This window comes from Anolis carolinensis, chromosome 4 (assembly GCF_035594765.1).
Source record: "Anolis carolinensis isolate JA03-04 chromosome 4, rAnoCar3.1.pri, whole genome shotgun sequence".
NCBI classification, from domain to species: domain Eukaryota; kingdom Metazoa; phylum Chordata; class Lepidosauria; order Squamata; family Dactyloidae; genus Anolis; species Anolis carolinensis.
In genome coordinates, this window is record NC_085844.1 from 193870109 (window position 1) to 193887467 (window position 17359).

At 40.2% G+C, this 17359-nt stretch overlaps 1 protein-coding gene across 1 annotated transcript; it reads right to left on the minus strand.

Annotated features, from left to right (window-relative positions):
- Positions 1-806: 806 nt before the first annotated feature.
- Positions 807-9285, minus strand: rps10 (ribosomal protein S10). The gene is made up of 6 exons (XM_062978474.1): positions 9134-9285; positions 6666-6815; positions 4977-5148; positions 2486-2563; positions 2049-2104; positions 807-953 (listed from the first exon to the last, which is right to left on the minus strand). Exons 2-6 carry the CDS (start codon positions 6813-6815, stop codon positions 912-914), a joined length of 498 nt encoding a protein of 165 aa, XP_062834544.1. The 5' UTR covers positions 9134-9285; the 3' UTR covers positions 807-911.
- Between the last annotated feature and the right edge of the window lie 8074 nt (positions 9286-17359).

Below are 17359 nucleotides of genomic sequence, written 5' to 3' on the forward strand. Positions count from 1 at the left end.
TTATTAGGTGTACTGCTTCTTCAGCCTCTAAAACTATGAACCAATGAAACTCAACATTTGAGATAAGATTCTCCCACACACATCCCCCTGGCATGTTAATCTACTTCCAGAACCCAGATTCACACAGAGGATGCATGTGTATAATATGGGGACTGGTGTTGAAGATCAGCAGGATTTTGGGAGAATGACTATAGGAGAGAAATCTTTCCCAATCCCCATCCAGTCAATAGCTTTGTCTGCAGCCCAAACTGTTGGAAATCTTTCAAATGTATAGGGAAGATTGGCCTTGCTATGTGGCTTCCAAGTTATTTCTGAAATATGCGACTATCACTAGATTTGTTTAGAGTTTGCCATTGCTTTCTTCTGAAGCAGAGTATGCAACGTCCAAGGTTTTTCAGTGGGTTTCCGCAATCCAGTGGGGATTCAAACACTGCTGTCCCAGAGTCCCAGTCCACCACTCAAACCACTATACCATGATGGCTGATTTAGGAATCCCTATGGAGTCGTTTTCGTCTTGGGTTTACAGCCTACTTGGGTTTCTTGGGTTTACAGCCTACATTTGAAAGTAAGGCACAGAAGCCAGAAACTAACAGATGCTTTGTATTGTCAAAGGCTTTCATGGCTGGAATCGGGGGGGGGGGGGGGGGATGGTTTCCAGGCCATGTGGCCATATTCTAGCAGCAATTTCTCCTGATGTTTCACCTGCATTTGTGGCTAGCATCTTCATAGATGCAGGCTAAAGTCAGGAGAAAATGCTGCTAGAACATGGCCATACAGCCCAGAAACCACATAATACCCCGACAGATGTTTTGTTATTTCAGAATGGTACATTAAATAATTCAAAGATACAAACAGTGATTTTTTTTCACCTTTTTATTATACACAAGATGCAACCAAACAGCAACAGGATTCTACTGAGGTGGCTGTCCACGTCCACGCCCAAATCCACCTCTCTGCAAAAAAATAAAAAAAATAAAAAATCACAATATATGTGTCATTGCCTCCAAAATGATGACAACTTTATACTCTCTAAGACTAGATGACTTAATATTGATGGGCAGCTAAGGGGACAACTAAGCAAAACTTTGACTATATGGATAACACTCTGCTTTAGAAAGCAAACCTGCAGCTCAAAACATTTGTAAGCAGACTTTCCGATCATACTGTATCTCCTTCTGGCTAATAACAAACTCTTTAAAATGTATTTATTGAACTGCTCAAGCAAGTACACTATTGAACCTTATAGCAGTTCATTTGAAAATGCTCAACAATACTAGCGTTTTTCAGCCATATCACATAGGGACGGATTTGCCATAAATGAAAGAAACCCTCCAGAAATCATGAAGTAGCCTTTAAATTGTTAAAAGTAAACACATTGCAAAAAATATATATAGGAAAAAGTACTTCAAGTATAAAATAGATGATCTATGCTAGCAAAGTCTCCTTTAAAATAGGTTCGTATCCTTGTTTCTCATTAGCAAAGAACTATGCACTTCTTGTCTGATGATATGACTGCACTCTTCTACCTGTATTGGTAATTCTCAACTAAACACTCTTTAGTTATCTTTGACAGCAAAAGAAATGTGCATTTGGGACCAGTAGCTATTATGCATGACAAATTGCCTGTAACTACACCTTGCCCGAAGTCTATATTATCCAATTTGGTCAAGGTGCTACAACGGATTTCTGTGGCCAAGGGGGGATTTGAACCTTGGGCACCCAGAGATCTTTTCCAGCACTCAGATTAGCATTACATCATAGCAAATAGGGTTTCTTGGTAAGATTTGTTCAGTAAAGGCTTGCTGTTGTCTTCCTCTGAGATAAGAGTCTGACTTGGGTTTCACATCCGAGCGGAGATCAAGCCCTTGTCTCAATCCTATGCTCAAACTACTACTCCATGCTGGCTCCTATAATAAATTATTACCAGGTTCTGTAAATGGAATGCCTATAGTTGCTCCTACAGTAAGAACAGTATCTAAACAGGAAGGGTATATATGCCATGCTTCCAAACTATCTTGTTTAAGTGACATGTTCCACATGATACTCACAAACTGGAATTCAGTAGCTGCCCCAGCACCAGCTTCTGCCTTCTTGTCAGCACCAGCTGTGAAGGAAAAAGACTAAAGTTACTCAGGATAATGAAACAGCCATATATAAAGTTCTGTCATCCTCAGAAAAACTAATTGTATTATTCTCAGAGCCCAAAGATGATTATCATTTTAACACATGCATTCTTGAACTTGGAGCTCACCACAACTTCAAAGACTATCTCTACCTCACCCATCTCAAACCTGAAGGTTAGAACTGGAGCATCTCTGTCTTGCATTATACTTTCAAAAACATCTTACCAGGGCCAAGCAAGACTTGCAGTGTTCCCCCCAATCTTCAATACTGAGGGTTGCAATCCATAAAGTTAAGCTGCAATAAAACAGGAGAAAACTGTATTTGGATAGCCTCTTCTTTTGACCTTGCAGTTAACACTTACATGGAGCAGCACTGCGTCTGTAGGTGTCCCTGTCAGCTTCTCCCCGTGTGAGACGAGCAGGACGCTCGCCCTCCAAGCCTGAAATGGTCCAAATAGCACAAATTAATCCAGAAAGCGCTCACTACACTCCCCAAGTTGGCACGTTATGCTTCAACATTAATAAATCAATCACTTTCTTTCTTTCTTGAAGACAGTATAGCCAAAACTGAATTACTTCATAATGACAGTTGACTTTGTTCAAAGTCCAAACTAACTTCACAACAGTTGAATGCAAGTCTCCTTATACCTGCATGCATCACACCACAATCCAATCTAACACACTGGAATGTAGGCCAAACTACCATTATTTTCCTTAGACAGCATACATTTTATGTTGCCTCTAAGCTTCTTTCTCAACGTTAAACTCACCCTTTTCGGGGTAGAGAAAAGTGGGGTATAAATAGGGTACATAAATAAATAAAATAGATGAAAAAAATATACGATTGCTTATCAACAGAGAACTGATTTCCCATGATGTAGATGAATGAGAAATGTTAAGTATAATTAGCAGAAATGTATTAAGTTATATACGCATTCTGAGGGATGCAAACCAAGGCTAATAAAATTACTAGTGCACAGCTGAGTTGTTTTAGAAAGGTCCACAATTTCTATAAAATCCAGTGCTTCTCTGTGTGCTATTAAAGTTAATGATTTCAAATACAGAAAACATGAGAAGCATCACTTACATTTTAGGACATGAATTGAAAGCTATCAACCAAAATCACGTAGACTCACATTATCTTAAAGTTTTTCTTAAACAAAGATAAGGAATGTGTCCTTTAATTAAGAGAAACCTATCCTTCAGACTGCCAAGACCCACTCGATGTCTTTGAGCAACTCATCATTTGGCAGTCAAACCAACTATTTTAATACCAGCTGTGGATAAAAGATGCAGCAGGAACAAGGTTGGTAAATTTCCTCATAAAGAGTGAGGAAAAATCCACCCATCAAAGAATTATATGGGACCTAAACAACAGTCACCTTACAGGCCTGATGTCCTACCAGGACAAACTCCACAGTGAGGACCATTTTGCAAGGCAACTTGACATTGACAAGATGGCTTTGACATGAGCTACAACAGTTTCAAAACTCTGTACAACAGTTGTATCCTGAGAACATGTCTCCCTTCCCCTGTAAGTCTGAAAGCAGACTGGATGTTAAATTATCAGGAATGGTTTATGTTGAAGAAAACTTTTTCTTTTTTAGATACACCGCCGGAAGGTCTGGAGACAAATTCAATAGAGAACTCTTGAGACAATGCTACAAAAATTCTTAGCTACATTCCACATTTATTATTTATGAAACAAAAATTCTATTTGTAACATAATAAAAGCTTTTCTTAAACTTTAAAGTATCACTTAACCTACATCATTAGATAGGAGACATGTGTACAAGCACGTGTACACATCACTGTGTACAAATTTAGGTAGTACAATTCAAATCATTTATGATCCTGTTGTAAGTATACCAAATCCATTGTTTCTAATAATGTTAGCAGTCTGGGCAGCACCAAGACATTTATGGTAATTTACAAGACCAAAGATCTTTTAGGACTGCTGGTTCTGAGTAAGGTAGGTAAGTAAAATTAGAAATACTTTAAATTTTCATTTAAAAAGTTCTTAGCAACTGCTGAGGTTTTGTTCCAGCACCTCCCAATGATACCAAAGTCCATGGACGCTTAAGTCTCATGGTATACAATGTAGTAAAATGACATCCCTTATACAAAATGGCAAAACCAAGATTTGTTATTTGAAATTTATTGTTGGAAATTTTCAAACTGTGGATTGTTGAATACAGAGGGCCAACTGTACTACTTTATAGGTTCAGTGTAATAAAGCTGCCCTGAATCTTGAAAATGTAAATCTCATGAAAACTTATGGCATTTTGCAGAAATGCTGTTAATTTATTTGCTAAATACAGTAGAGGAAAAATATTAGTTGACCAAGTTGGCTCAGAGCACAGACATATTCCAAAAACAAGGGCCTAATAGGAAGATTTTAACACACCCGTAGTATACTGTACTTAGCTGTACATAGAATTTAACGTATTTGCATACAAATTATCAGGAAAATGGGGAAAACTGACCTTCCAGATGATTATGGATATGAGTATCCATCAGCACCATCGAGCATGGCCAATGGTCATGGATAACGCAAATTTTAGTTAAAAAAACAAACTATGGTGTTCACAGGTTCTCCACCCATTTTAGAGTTTGATCCTCTCTTTGTTAATCAGATTACATCGTAGCACCATGCTAGTCTTAACTACTATTTTACGCTGTTCGTATCTTATCTCTGAGCTGCTTGAGGCCCTTCTGAGCGAGGGAATTTTAAATAGAAAAAATTAAATGAATTCTTGATTTATATTTTGTTTTGTCAAGAAAACAAATTATATTATTTTATTTGTAGATTAATGTCAAAGTCAAATGTGGTTTCTTCAAGTCAAATCTTACCTTTAGGCCGAGGTCTGCCAGTCTCAGGACGGCTACGGCGCAAGGTAGCAGGTACAATTTCTGGTGGCAAATGGAGATAATCCCGCAGGTACTGGATGCCCTCGTTGGTCAAATACCAGTAGAAATGCCTCCAAGCAAACTGCTCCTTCACATAGCCACGAGATTTCAGCGACTAGAAACAGACCAGTTAATCCATATACAGAAATATTAGTAAGATTACACTACGTAACACGGTTTTTGTTCCTGGGTTATAAATGTAATTTCCTAATTGGTTTTATCATGAAAACATGGAAAAAGTTTATTAAACTACAAAAACTTTGTTTTTGCAGGACATCCTGCAACACCTTTTGATGTAGTTTTTCAATGAATATCTCAGTCTAAACCAATTCAACATAGTTTGTGGCAGACACAAAAACAAAGTTTCTGGAGTACAGTATAACAACTACTTTCAAAGTAAGTACAGTATAGCAGAATTTAACAGGAAATAACATTTCAAACCGGAAATAGCTTTTTTCCAAATTTTGTTACATAGTGATATTTAAAATACTCTAATAGAAGTAATGTTAGATCCTGAAGGAAACAGGGAGAGAAAGCAGAAGATTATGATCTGTTTTGAAATGACTACTGTGGATTACAGGCAGTCCCCGAGTTACAAATATCTAATTTACAAACAACCCATAGTTAAGAATGGAAGTGAGATAACTGCAAGTGAGTGAAATGTTTCCAAGGGAAATTCATTTCTGAAAGTTATCATAGAGAAAGGGGGTCTCTACTAAAGCTATATCTCAGATCCTTGTTTCTACAACAAACCAAATTTTTCAAAATCCAATTATCACAGGGACAGAAAGTGAGGTGAAATCTTCTGAACATGGGCACAGACAGCAAAACAAACTCCACAGGGGTGTTAGGCCTTCCCTATACTATCCAAACCAGGTGTGTGTACACACACACACATATATATACATACACACACACCCCTACATCCGTATATTTGGCTGGAGTTATACTTAAAAATGTAAATTCCGACTTGTATAAAATTTAGCTTAAGAACAAACCTACAGAACCTATCTTGTTCATACCTTAGCGACTGCCTGTATATATAAGTGTTTAGAGGAACCTGCAAAACAGCAATTAGCTGGCATGGTTGCAATCTCTCCTGCCTCTATGCTGACAGCCTAAAATTACTAAATCATATCCAAGGCTTCTGAACAAAGATCCTGTCTTAATGCCAACGTATACGAGATCCAATTTAGAATTATTGCTTCATATACCTTTTATTTCATTCATAAAACAGGGTTAGGTATCTCATGACCCTACAGACATAGCTAAACTGCACTTCCTACCACCTGAACATTAACTATGATATGAAGTTGCAATTCAACAATACCTGTGAATTACCCATTCATGCAGATAAAAGCTACATGGCAAACAAAGGTTTATGCATCTTAATACAGAGGGCAGAATTTAATTGGGCATTATCCATTTTCGAAGAAAAAGTTGCCACTCCTAAAGCAATTTCGACCACACCACTATTAGGAGGGCAGATGCCATATCCTACTTTGCTTCTGTTTTTTCTCTCTTCCTGCCCACCTCAACTTCTTTGGCATTAAAGTCAACAAAAAGCAAATAGTGACAATTTCCCACAACTGATGCAACTCACTCATGTTCAGGGTGCATCCACTGACTTACCTGCATTGCTTTCATGACGTGGAGGTTGGGAACATTTTTATCTGCCAGTTCAGGGTGCTTAGGCATATGAACATCCTTTTTGGCTACCATCACTCCCTCCTTAAAAAGGAGTTCGTAGATGGCAATGCGGTTTTTTTTAGGCATCAACATCTGCAAGAAAGACAGATTAAATTGTCAACAGCAGCCACTTCTCTAATACAAAGGAACATAAACTCCAAGCTTTGTCTATATGAGCCACACAGGCTAACTAAACACTGTATGCGGCAAGTGGCACATATATGGCCCATACTTAAATCCTGGACTGCTGCACTATAAAAAAAAAGGTAAACAGGTCCCACTGTAAGAAGTTCCTTCTTTCAAGATGAAATCATGATTACTCTATGACTAGAGTGTGCACACACCAGAGATCCTCAAACTAAGACCTGCAGGCCAGATGCAGTCCTCCAAGTCCATTTACCCGACCCTCACCATAAACTTTAGACTCAGGGGCACCCTAAGTCTGAAACAACTTGAAGGCACACAACAATCATCCTAATTAACTTGACTATCTCATCAGTCAAAAGCAGGCCCACACTTCCCATTGAAATACTGGTAAGTTTATGTTGGTTAAAATTGTTCTTCGTTTTAAATATTGCATTTTTTTCATTTTTAAATGCTACAAATAGGATATGTGCAGTATGTGTAGGAATTCACTCACTTTTTTCAAATTATAGTCTGGCCCAGCAACAGTCTGAGGGACTGTGACCCTCTGCTTTAAATGTTTTGAGGACCCTTGGTGTATACTAGAATTTGTGTAGTTTTGACTCCAGTTTAACAGCCATGGATCAATGCTATGAATGCTATGAAACCCTTGGAATTGTAGTTGAGTCAGACACCTGCATTTTTGGCACAGAAGGTTAAAGATTTTGTGAAACTATAACTCCAATGATCCCATAGCTTTAAACCATGGCAGTTAAATGGTGCCAAACTGCAGTGCAGATGCACCCTGTGTCTCTTAAAACAGCCTGTTTCCAATAAGTTCCACTGAATTCTTTTAAATGGAAATGAAAAGAAATCTAAAGCTGGGATATTGGGAAACTAAACTAAGGGAACTCCCCCTGGTATTATAATTGCGTACCAAGTACAAAACAAATCCCATTAAAGAACAAGGTGTTTCGAAGGCTTCCATGGCTGGAATCACTAAGTTGCTGTGAGTTTTCTAGGCTGTATGGCCATGTTCCAGAAGCATTCTCTCTTGACATTTCACCCACATCTATGACAGACATCCTCAAAGGTTGTAACATGGTCTGTTGGAAAATAGGCAAACGGGGTTTACATATCTGTGGAATATCCAGAGTGGGAGAAACAACTGTCTGCCTGAAGCAAGTGTGAATGTTGCAATTAACTTGATTAGCATTAAATAGCCTTGCAGCTTCAAAGCCTGGCTACTTCCTGCCTGGGGGATTCTTTGTTGGGAGGTGTTAGCTGACCCTGATTGTTTCTTGTCTTCCACATATTTATAATCCCCACTTGCCTAGTTTCCAACAGACTTTACAACCTCTGAGGATGCCTGCCATAGATGTGGGCAAAATGTCAGGAGAGAATGTTGCTGGAACATGGCCATATAGCCCAGAAATCTCACAGCAACATAAAGAACAAGGTGTTCAATTCAGCATTTGCTGCAACAAAACATCACACACGGTGACAAAGGAAACTCCATGTGTATTTACTTGGAAGTAAGCCTCATTAAACATTGTGGAGCTTGCTACCAATCCAGCATGCACAAAATGGGGACATTGTTTCAGGATCACAATATAGGTTTCATCAGTGGAATGCTCTTTGTTGCCATTGGTCGCATTTGGCCTTTGTTTTAAAACCATGAAATGACTCTGGCTACCATTCAATCTCTGGGTGGATCTACAGTGCAGTATTAATGCAATTTGACACTACTTTTAATTGCCTCGACCCAATGCTATCGAATCCTAGAAGTTGTAGTTTGGTGAGGTACCAGCACTCTTTGGCAGAGGCTAAGGACTTACAACTTCCAGGACTCCATAGCACTGAGCTAAGCGGCTGATGGGGAAAAGGAAGGGGCCTGAGGCTATTAGGAATGATGGGAGTTGAAATCCAAAACACCTGGACGGCCCAAGTTCGCCCATGCCTGATATAGATGCATCCCGATTACTTTTAAGTAAGCTTATAATGTCCAGTCCATGCTGCTTCCCAGGAGAATTTCCATCCGGGCATTTAGACCCGCATCTAATTCTACTATGTTTTCCGTAGCCACGGTCTGGATTTAAAGAATTGCCGCCTTCCGCCCGGTCGCCCAATTCTCCCGGTTTCCATCTCCCTTCTCCCCCTCCGGCCAAAACGAGACCCGCAGAACGGAAGGAGACCGTGTCCGGAACTGAAAGGGAGGGCAGCCGGATCGGCCACCGGCAGGATGCCGGCGATGTAAGAGAGATACAATGGCCAGAGCTAGGCCTTACCGTGGCGGCAGCGGCGGGCTCGATCGCTGGAAAGGACGGAGCATGCGCAGTGAGATCTCTTCCTGCTTTGGAAGGACCCCGGCCCTTAGCGAGAGCGGCTATCCCAATGCCTGAGAGCTTGTAGTCTATCTTCGCCTGTAAGCTTGGAGGGGTATAGGTGGCTGTGAAAAACGCCTGATCAGAGTTACCCTGAATTGAGTTGCTGTGAGATTTCCGGGCTGTATGGCCATGTTCCAGAAGCATTCTCTCCTGACGTTTTGCCCACATCTATGGCAGGCATCCTCAGAGGTAGTGAGGTATATTGGAAACTAGGTCATTGAGGTTCCCTGTAATAACTTATGGATGCGAGAGCTGGACCATAAGGCTGGCTGAGCGAAGGAAGATAGACGCTTTTGAACTGTGGTGTTGGAAGCAAATTCTGAGAGTTCCTTGGACTGCAAAAAAGATCAAACCAGCCCATACTCCAGGAAATAATGCCCAACTACTCACTGGAGGGAAGAATATTAGAGGCAAAGATGAAGTACTTTGGCCACGTAATGAGAAGACAGGAAAGCTTGGAGAAGATAATGATGCTGAGGAAAATGGAAGGAAAAAGGAAGAGAGGCCGACCAAGGGCAAGATGGTATCCTTGAAGTGACTGGCTTGACCTTGAAGGAGCTGGGCGTGGCGACAGCTGGCAGGGAGTTCCATTGTGGGCTGGTCCATGAGGTCACAAAGAGTCGGAAGGGACTGAACAAATAAACAACAAAGTGACTACAAGATGAAACTATCACTGGCCAGATTTGTTCAGAGGGGGTTTGTCCTTGCCTTCTTCTGAGACTGAAAGAGCATGACTGGTCTAAGGCTAACTACTGGGTTTGAACCCAGGTCTATCAAATGTCCTAGTCCAACAGTCAAATCACTACATTACACTGGCTGTTCCTTTCTACTATATTTTACTTCATAAATAACAAGATGTAAGATATACAGAAAAGGTTTTGAATCAGGCCGAACTGGACCTGATCTAGATGTCCAGGCTGCACCAAAGCTGCAGGATACGCTAACTTTAAAGACACTTTGGCCCCATCTACATTTCCATATAACGCAATTTGGAACTGCATTCTATGGGCAGTGTAAACTCATATAATGCAGTAGCTGCTTAAACCGCGTTATACGAGTCTGCACCAGGCATGGGTAAACTTCAGCCCTCTGAGTGTTTTGTTGGACTTCAACTCCCACAATTCCTGACAGCCTCAGACCCTTTCCTTTCCCCTTCAGCCACTCAGCTTAAGTGACAGGGGGGGGGGGGGGGGAGGAAAAGGCCTGAGGTTGTTAGGAATTGTGGGAGTTGGAGTTCAAAACTCCTGGAGGGACAAAGTTTGCCCATGCCTGGTCTATACTGACCATAGGCTACAGTTCCAAACTTCATTATATGTCAGTGAAGATGGGGCCTGAGTTACAAAGATCAGTTTGAAACTCCATGGGCTTTTTCATCAGTCAAAATATACACATATTAAAACCATATAAGAGAAGAAAAATAATATTACAAGCTTATGTTTTTTATCAGATGTTTCTGTTGTACTGTACAGTAATTCTGTTATTCTGGATTAAGGATCTCAACACAGGCAGAGGCCATTCCCCTTCTTATCCATGTAGGAAAGTGGATGTTATTTATGTAGGCCATTTCTGCCACTTTGATGCAGACTCTCAAGAACAACAAAAACTGCTAATTACTGAACTTTTTTCAGCAGTTCACCAGGGAAAGGAGGTTTCTCATATAGCAGAATGCTTACTTGTGATCAGCTAAGCAAGTTTGCCTTGGTGCCAAGGGTTTGTGTGGTTAGAAAACAAGAAATGGCTACAAAGCTTGGCTTTTGTCTCATGTGTTGAACTGTCACATGCATTTCTTTTCAGATGATTGGTAGTTCTATGTTGTATTGTTGTGTGATTTCAGCTCCACTAAAACTGTAGGTTCGGTGCCCAGTGTCAAGCTTCCAGAAGGCCAGATGAGACACAGATGGGTTGAAGTCAACATCAGAGGCTTTTTTCTTAATGACCAGAGAGGATGTCAATGGTGAAAGCACTCCAAAGAACTAATATATCTGCAACTGGGAACACATGGGTTTCTTTATAGAACAATTAGAAATTGCCACGGTGGTGTCTCATTGGTTTTGGAGGGTGCTGGGTAGGATTCATAGCCCCATTGGAGGAGGAGCGAGTCTCTGAGCTAATCAGAGGTGAGGTGGGATAGTTAATAAATGATCATTGGTGAATTTGAAGTCTTGTGTCTGTTTGTAAGTCACTCTGGAAAACTGGTGCATCTGGGTGGAATGCAGTTTGATGGGTGGTTGAGGGTCCTGTTAGTCCAATGCCAGCTAAACAAAGAAGGTGCTGGCCGATAGACAAAAGGTGATTAAAGTATAGTTACATAAAATGAAGAATTCACAGAAGAGGTCCGGATAAGTACTATAGATGAGGGAACATTACCAAGATAAAGTTTTAGATAAAATTAGATAAAGGTGGAAAACTTTGTGTGTCTTCATGAGAAAACCCATTATGTGTCCTGGGACTTGTTCCAGGGTATTGTGAGAGGTTTTTGATCATTATGAAGCCATTCCCCAAGGTCACATAATAATTCAAGCTATTATTTGATAACACTTCCTGTTACGAGGTTTAACCTAGGCTCTTTTGCATCCCCTTGCATGAACCTGCATGGGCCCTGAGATCTTCAGGAAAGGACCTTCTCTTGGTCCCACCTCCATTTCAAGCTCGGTTGGTGGGAACGAGAGAGTGAGCCTTCTTGATGGAACTCCCTGCCCAGGGAAGCCAGAACGGCCCCCTCCCTGCTGTCCTTCTGGTGGCAGGCTAAAACCTTTTTATTCAGATAGGCCTTTAAAGATGAAGGTTTTAAAGATCAATTTGGGGGAGCTTTTAATTATGAATTTGTTTTAATGGTTTTTAACTGGGATTTTTTAATCAATCAATCAAAATAGTTTATTGTACGGGTCCAAGGCCATGACAAAATGAACGCATGTACACAATAGTACCCTAGGAGCAATAGATTCCAAAGATACTGAGCAGAAGCCATAATTATGCTCCCGCAAGGAGCTAAAACAATGCCAGTTAACAGTAATTAAAAAAAAACATATTGCAAAAGAGTTCACATACAAATGCATATTGTAAGTGAGTCCACTTAATCCTTTGAGTCTCCTCGGCAGTTGATGGCAATTTTATCTAATTCTATCTTTCTGATCTTTTTTGCATATAGAGCAAACAGGGCTACTTTGCGAGTTACATATTTGTGTAACTCAGCAGAAAATGCATAGTTTCTGCTAAGCAGTTCCCTTTACCTTGAGTCAGCAAGGGTTCCAGGTGTCTTTCTCTTGGGGCACTATACAATGGACAAACTAACAGGTAATGCACAATGTCTTCTACCTGACATTGACTGCAGATACATAATCTGTTTTCCCATGGCACATTATGATAGCGACCATCTAAAACTGCGGTGGGCATTACTTGGAATCGCAGCTCAGTAAAGGTAATTCTTAAGGATGGTGGCTTGAGCTTAATCAGATATCTGGCTCTAAAATGTTCGGTTTTTAAAAAGGGGAACCACGAGGAAAATTTTGATTTCCTGGTTGATTGCAAAGTCTTTCTTGAATCAATCCAAAATAGCCAGTCTCTTAGTTGCCTCTTATCCATGTCCAGGGCAGACTTCAATTCAGGAAGATTGCAGTTGAATAGGAGGTTTTCTAGGCCAAATTTCTAGTGTTGCCGGTTCCTTATTTCCTCGAAGCACAATGATGGGAGACGGTCGTTATGAAGAGTAGCAATTCGCTTGAGGTATCTTAACTGGGCACAATCTACTTTTGCTTTTACTGTCTAGTAGGGTTAAACCAGAGATCTGGTAGTAGATTCTGGGACAGAGCATCTTTAAATCTATATGTTGACTTCCACATTTATGAGTTTAACTTTTGTGGATTTGATTGTTCACATATTTGATTAATATGCTTCTCCAATGGAAGTTGGCCATACAGTTGCAGTAAATGACCTATAGTGGTGCTCTCTCAGGTTAAAAATATAGTCTTCTTTGTTTGCTGTTTTCCCACTATTGTGGAGGGTTCTGCACTCCTAATGTCAAGAAATGTGCAGGGCTGACTGTATCCCTATAATGATCATCACTCATAATGACCTCTTCACATGGGCAGCCAGAATTGCCATGCGCCGTTGGGTGGCATGGAGAGCCTGTCGCCCCATACTGTGCATCGCCCAGCTTGGCAGGAAGCTGATCCTATGGGGGGCGGGGGGTGCATTGGTCACGCGGCTTCTCCCCATTGCTTCCTGTGCAACATGGGAAGCCTCCTGTGTTGCTGCTGAGGTGACATACATCAGTTCCACTCTAGATGACCCACGGAGCACCAACAGAAGTACACATGCATTATGAGACTGGAGCTGGCAGACTCCGTGGGTCATCTAGGGCTGAACTGGTTTATGCCATCAAAAACAGTCCCATCTGATAAGGTCATTAGTGCACTTACATTGATAATTTCCCTTCTCTTTCAAAAGGCCTATGAATAAATGTTTTATATCTATTGGTAATCAAGCTCCTTGCTGTCTACTTAAAGTCCATTTAGTATGGTTCTGAAATCTGTGTCTCTATGATGAGCCTCAATTTTATATTCAGCAAATTGATGTCACTGTTATTAGCGAAACAACAGCTAGCTGTCTTGGACAGCAGTCAGCCTGACAAAGGAATCATTTCAAAACATGATTGCAGGGTTTGAAAGTAATTGGTTACAAATAAGAAAACATCCAAAGCCCTGTTAAGTGAATACAGCCACAGGCAGCACATTTCTATATGAGGAAACGCTACAGAAATACACTCAAAAGAAAATGTAAAATACTTATGTAAAGTGAACTTTAGTTGTAGAGAATCACCTGATGTCAAATCTAGATTTAGGGGTGAGTAGTTTGGTGATTAAAATATTTTTAAAGTGAGAACTAAACTAGATGAATAACAAACAGATCTCTACAAACTGAGATCTGAAATGAACATCTAGTATCTAAACAATATAAGTTCAAAAGTATTTTTATGTTGCACGAGATTGACATCACTTTGAAAACTACTACAAGAATAAAATATAAAATAGTGCATACTGGGGCAAAATTGTACATATACACAGATGAGATCTGAACTGGTAGTGACAAAGAAAGGGATCTCATAGCTGTGTAGACTGCTCCATGTCAACCCAGTCTTACTTACTGAGTTTACTTAGGCAATCTCTTATTGTCCGAGTATGATTGTCATCCAGGTTTGGCATCCTGGTGGTGGATACATACATGACTGTGGAGCCCTATTCTTGATCCGCATGTTCTTTCACAGTAAGGACATCGGTTTCCAGGTGGAAGGCAGTCCCGATCAGGGTTGGCTTGATGTGCCTTTCTCTTGGCACGTTTCTCCCTTTCACCCTCCATTTGTGCCTCTTCGAATTCCACAGCACTGCTGGTCACAGCTGACCTCCATCTAGAGTGTTCAGGGGCCAGGGCTTCCCAGTTCTCGGTGCCTATGCCACAGTGTTTAAGGTTAGCTTTAAGCCCATCAACCCAGCACATGGCTATTGCAAAACAAACACGCCCAACAATAAATTTCCATGTTTGTTTTTGGGCATGATTAGAGCATTTTAAGACATGCTTTTTCTGAGGAACCATACTAAATGTGCCAAACAACTAATAGGCAGTAGTAGTTGTGGAGGGTGACACTGGCAGAGGATCTCTCAAAGACAGCAGCAGTGGTATCATAGCTAACAATCATTAGTAGCATAAAAGAAGACATTGTAAACTACTTTTGAATGTGTTTTACTATGAAAACCCCATGAAATCCATAATGAACCTTGGAGTAGTGCTAGAAGATGAAACTCACACGTTGCATGGCATTCAAGGACCTACTGGGATAATAGCAGAGGACAACTACTAGCACTATATTGGCTAATGACAGGACTCAAGGAGAAATGTGATGACTTATGGGCCATGTAGTCCCGTTCCTAGTACTGTTGTGACAGATGAAGAGGAAAACTTGGGTTTCCCACCGTTTTTGCCAGATTTGGAGCCCTTGCAGCTGCAGGATGTTTGCCCACAAGAAGTCACACAAACAAGCCTTGAGGAGAAATCTCCCCCATTTTCTCGCCGCCTTTATTATAATCAAGATAGACACGCGCGGGAGGCGACTCGCCGAAGCGCCCGGATAGCTGCCAGACAATTAGATGATTAAGTCTGATTCCCTTGGGAAAGTTTAAGGAGTCCTGCATCTGGACAGTTTAGGTTTCGGTTCTTGTTCCCCAGAGAAAGTCTGCTTTGGTGGGAAAACAAGATCCTATATAGATGCTTGGCCACAAGGATTCCTTGCGGAGTCAATTCGTCAGCTTCGGGAGTAGATTGTGTGTGGACTACGCAACTCCAGTTTCCAGGACCTTGCTCTCGTTCCAGCCCTGCCTTGTTCCCCGGACCTCGCCACGGATTTTGCCACGGACCCTGTTCTTGCTCCTCGCTTCTTGTTGCCTTGAATCAAGCCTTGTTTGCCAAGAATCTAGTTTGCTTCCTAGCCTTGCATTAAGCTCCATGGACTAAAGGACCTTGTCATCTCCCCTCACTTTGCTTGGCAAAGTGAGTGTTTCGGTTATTGGATTACAACTTTGGACCTTAATATTTCATATTGGACATTGGTTTCTTGGACTAATTTTGACCTTTCCTGAAAGGTCTACTTCTGAACTATTTCCTACACTTGCTTTTATTAACTTTATATATTTCCTCAATAAAGATATTAGATAGATTCTGGCCTCTGTGTATGGTTATTGGTGCTCTGCAGCCTGGGTCCTGACAAGAAAGGACATTCAACTGTTGATGGGCTCAGATGTGAAAGAAAATCTGAAGCTGTACAACATATATTATAGGAACATAGAGTGAGAAAGACATGAATCAGGAGAAGCTAGAGCTATTAAAGCAAGAAATGAAATGCAGAAACATTGTAATGTGAATGAGCCAAGGTGGGAAGGAATGGGGCATTTTGAGTCAGATAATTATACAGTGTTTTACTCTGGAAATGAAAATCTAAAAAGAAATGGGTGGCAGCAAAAACAGTCAAAATATATCATGTAAAATTTTATTGAATCATATCAATAATATTTCTGTAAAAAACTATCAATATTATCATTATCAATGCTTATGCTCAACTACAGAGGCAAAAGTAAGAACAATTGAAAAGTTCTCTGCTGGAGTCCAAGATGAAATTGTTCATATATCAAAATGAGAGTTCTTGTTAAACATAGGTGATTGGAATGCAAATGTAAGAAACATTTGACCTAGGATAAATAAAGCAGGAGGGTAAAATACTGAATTTTCTGAAGCCAACAGGATGTTCATTGCAAACACATTCTTCAAGCAATTGTATATATGAACATCACCTGAAGACCAACAGAGAAATCAAAAATCATAATTCAAAGCAGATGATGGAGAAGCTCCATTCTGTCTGCAAAAACTAGACCAGGAGCATATTGTGGCACAAAACATGAACTACTAAGAAAAAATCAAGTAAAGCTAATGGAATCGAAAGATACTATAAAAAGGAGATTTATACAATTAAGCATACCTGATTGAAGCAAGGAACATGTTTTTTAAAAAATAAATTTTATTGCAAACATTTATAGACAATGCGGTTTACAATGAGATGACAAAGATTTGAGAGTGACGATAAGTAAATACATAAAAACAAAACCGTACAGCTCACCCAACCAACCAATTACAGGACCTGAGCAGAGAGAGGGGAAGTAATAGAAGGAAAGAGAGAGAGGGAGAGAGAGGGAGAGAGAGAGAGAAGAAAAGAAAAAAAATCTATACTAGAAATAAACATGAATCGAATCCAACAAACAACTTTACATAGTTACACATCTTTCAAATCGACTTCCATCTATTATGTGGTGTTTCTTATAATATTCCCTTGGTACTCCCAGTACCCATATCTCCTATCTTGTGTCTGCATCTGTTCTTTATTCTGAGACAATTCTATTGCCCTTCTTACTCATCTGATATTTCTTTATATTACAACTTTGCATTTCTCATTTTTTAAATAATTTTTATTAATTCCCAATCTGTTTGCTTTTTTGGTTTGCCCTGAGTGTTTGATAATAAGTATGTTAATTTATCCATATTCATAATTTCCAGACTTTTATTAAACCAAGAATTTATGTCAGATCT

Bases quoted from the DNA above. Each gene is read 5' to 3' on its own strand.
- rps10 (XM_062978474.1), bottom strand. From the start codon at position 6,815: ATGTTGATGCCTAAAAAAAACCGCATTGCCATCTACGAACTCCTTTTT. The intron at 2,564-4,976 runs GTAAGATTTGAC...GGACCATTTCAG, and splicing joins TGGCAGACCTCGGCCTAAAG to GCTTGGAGGGCGAGCGTCCT. The intron at 2,105-2,485 runs GTAAGTGTTAAC...TTTCCTTCACAG, and splicing joins CAGACGCAGTGCTGCTCCAT to CTGGTGCTGACAAGAAGGCA.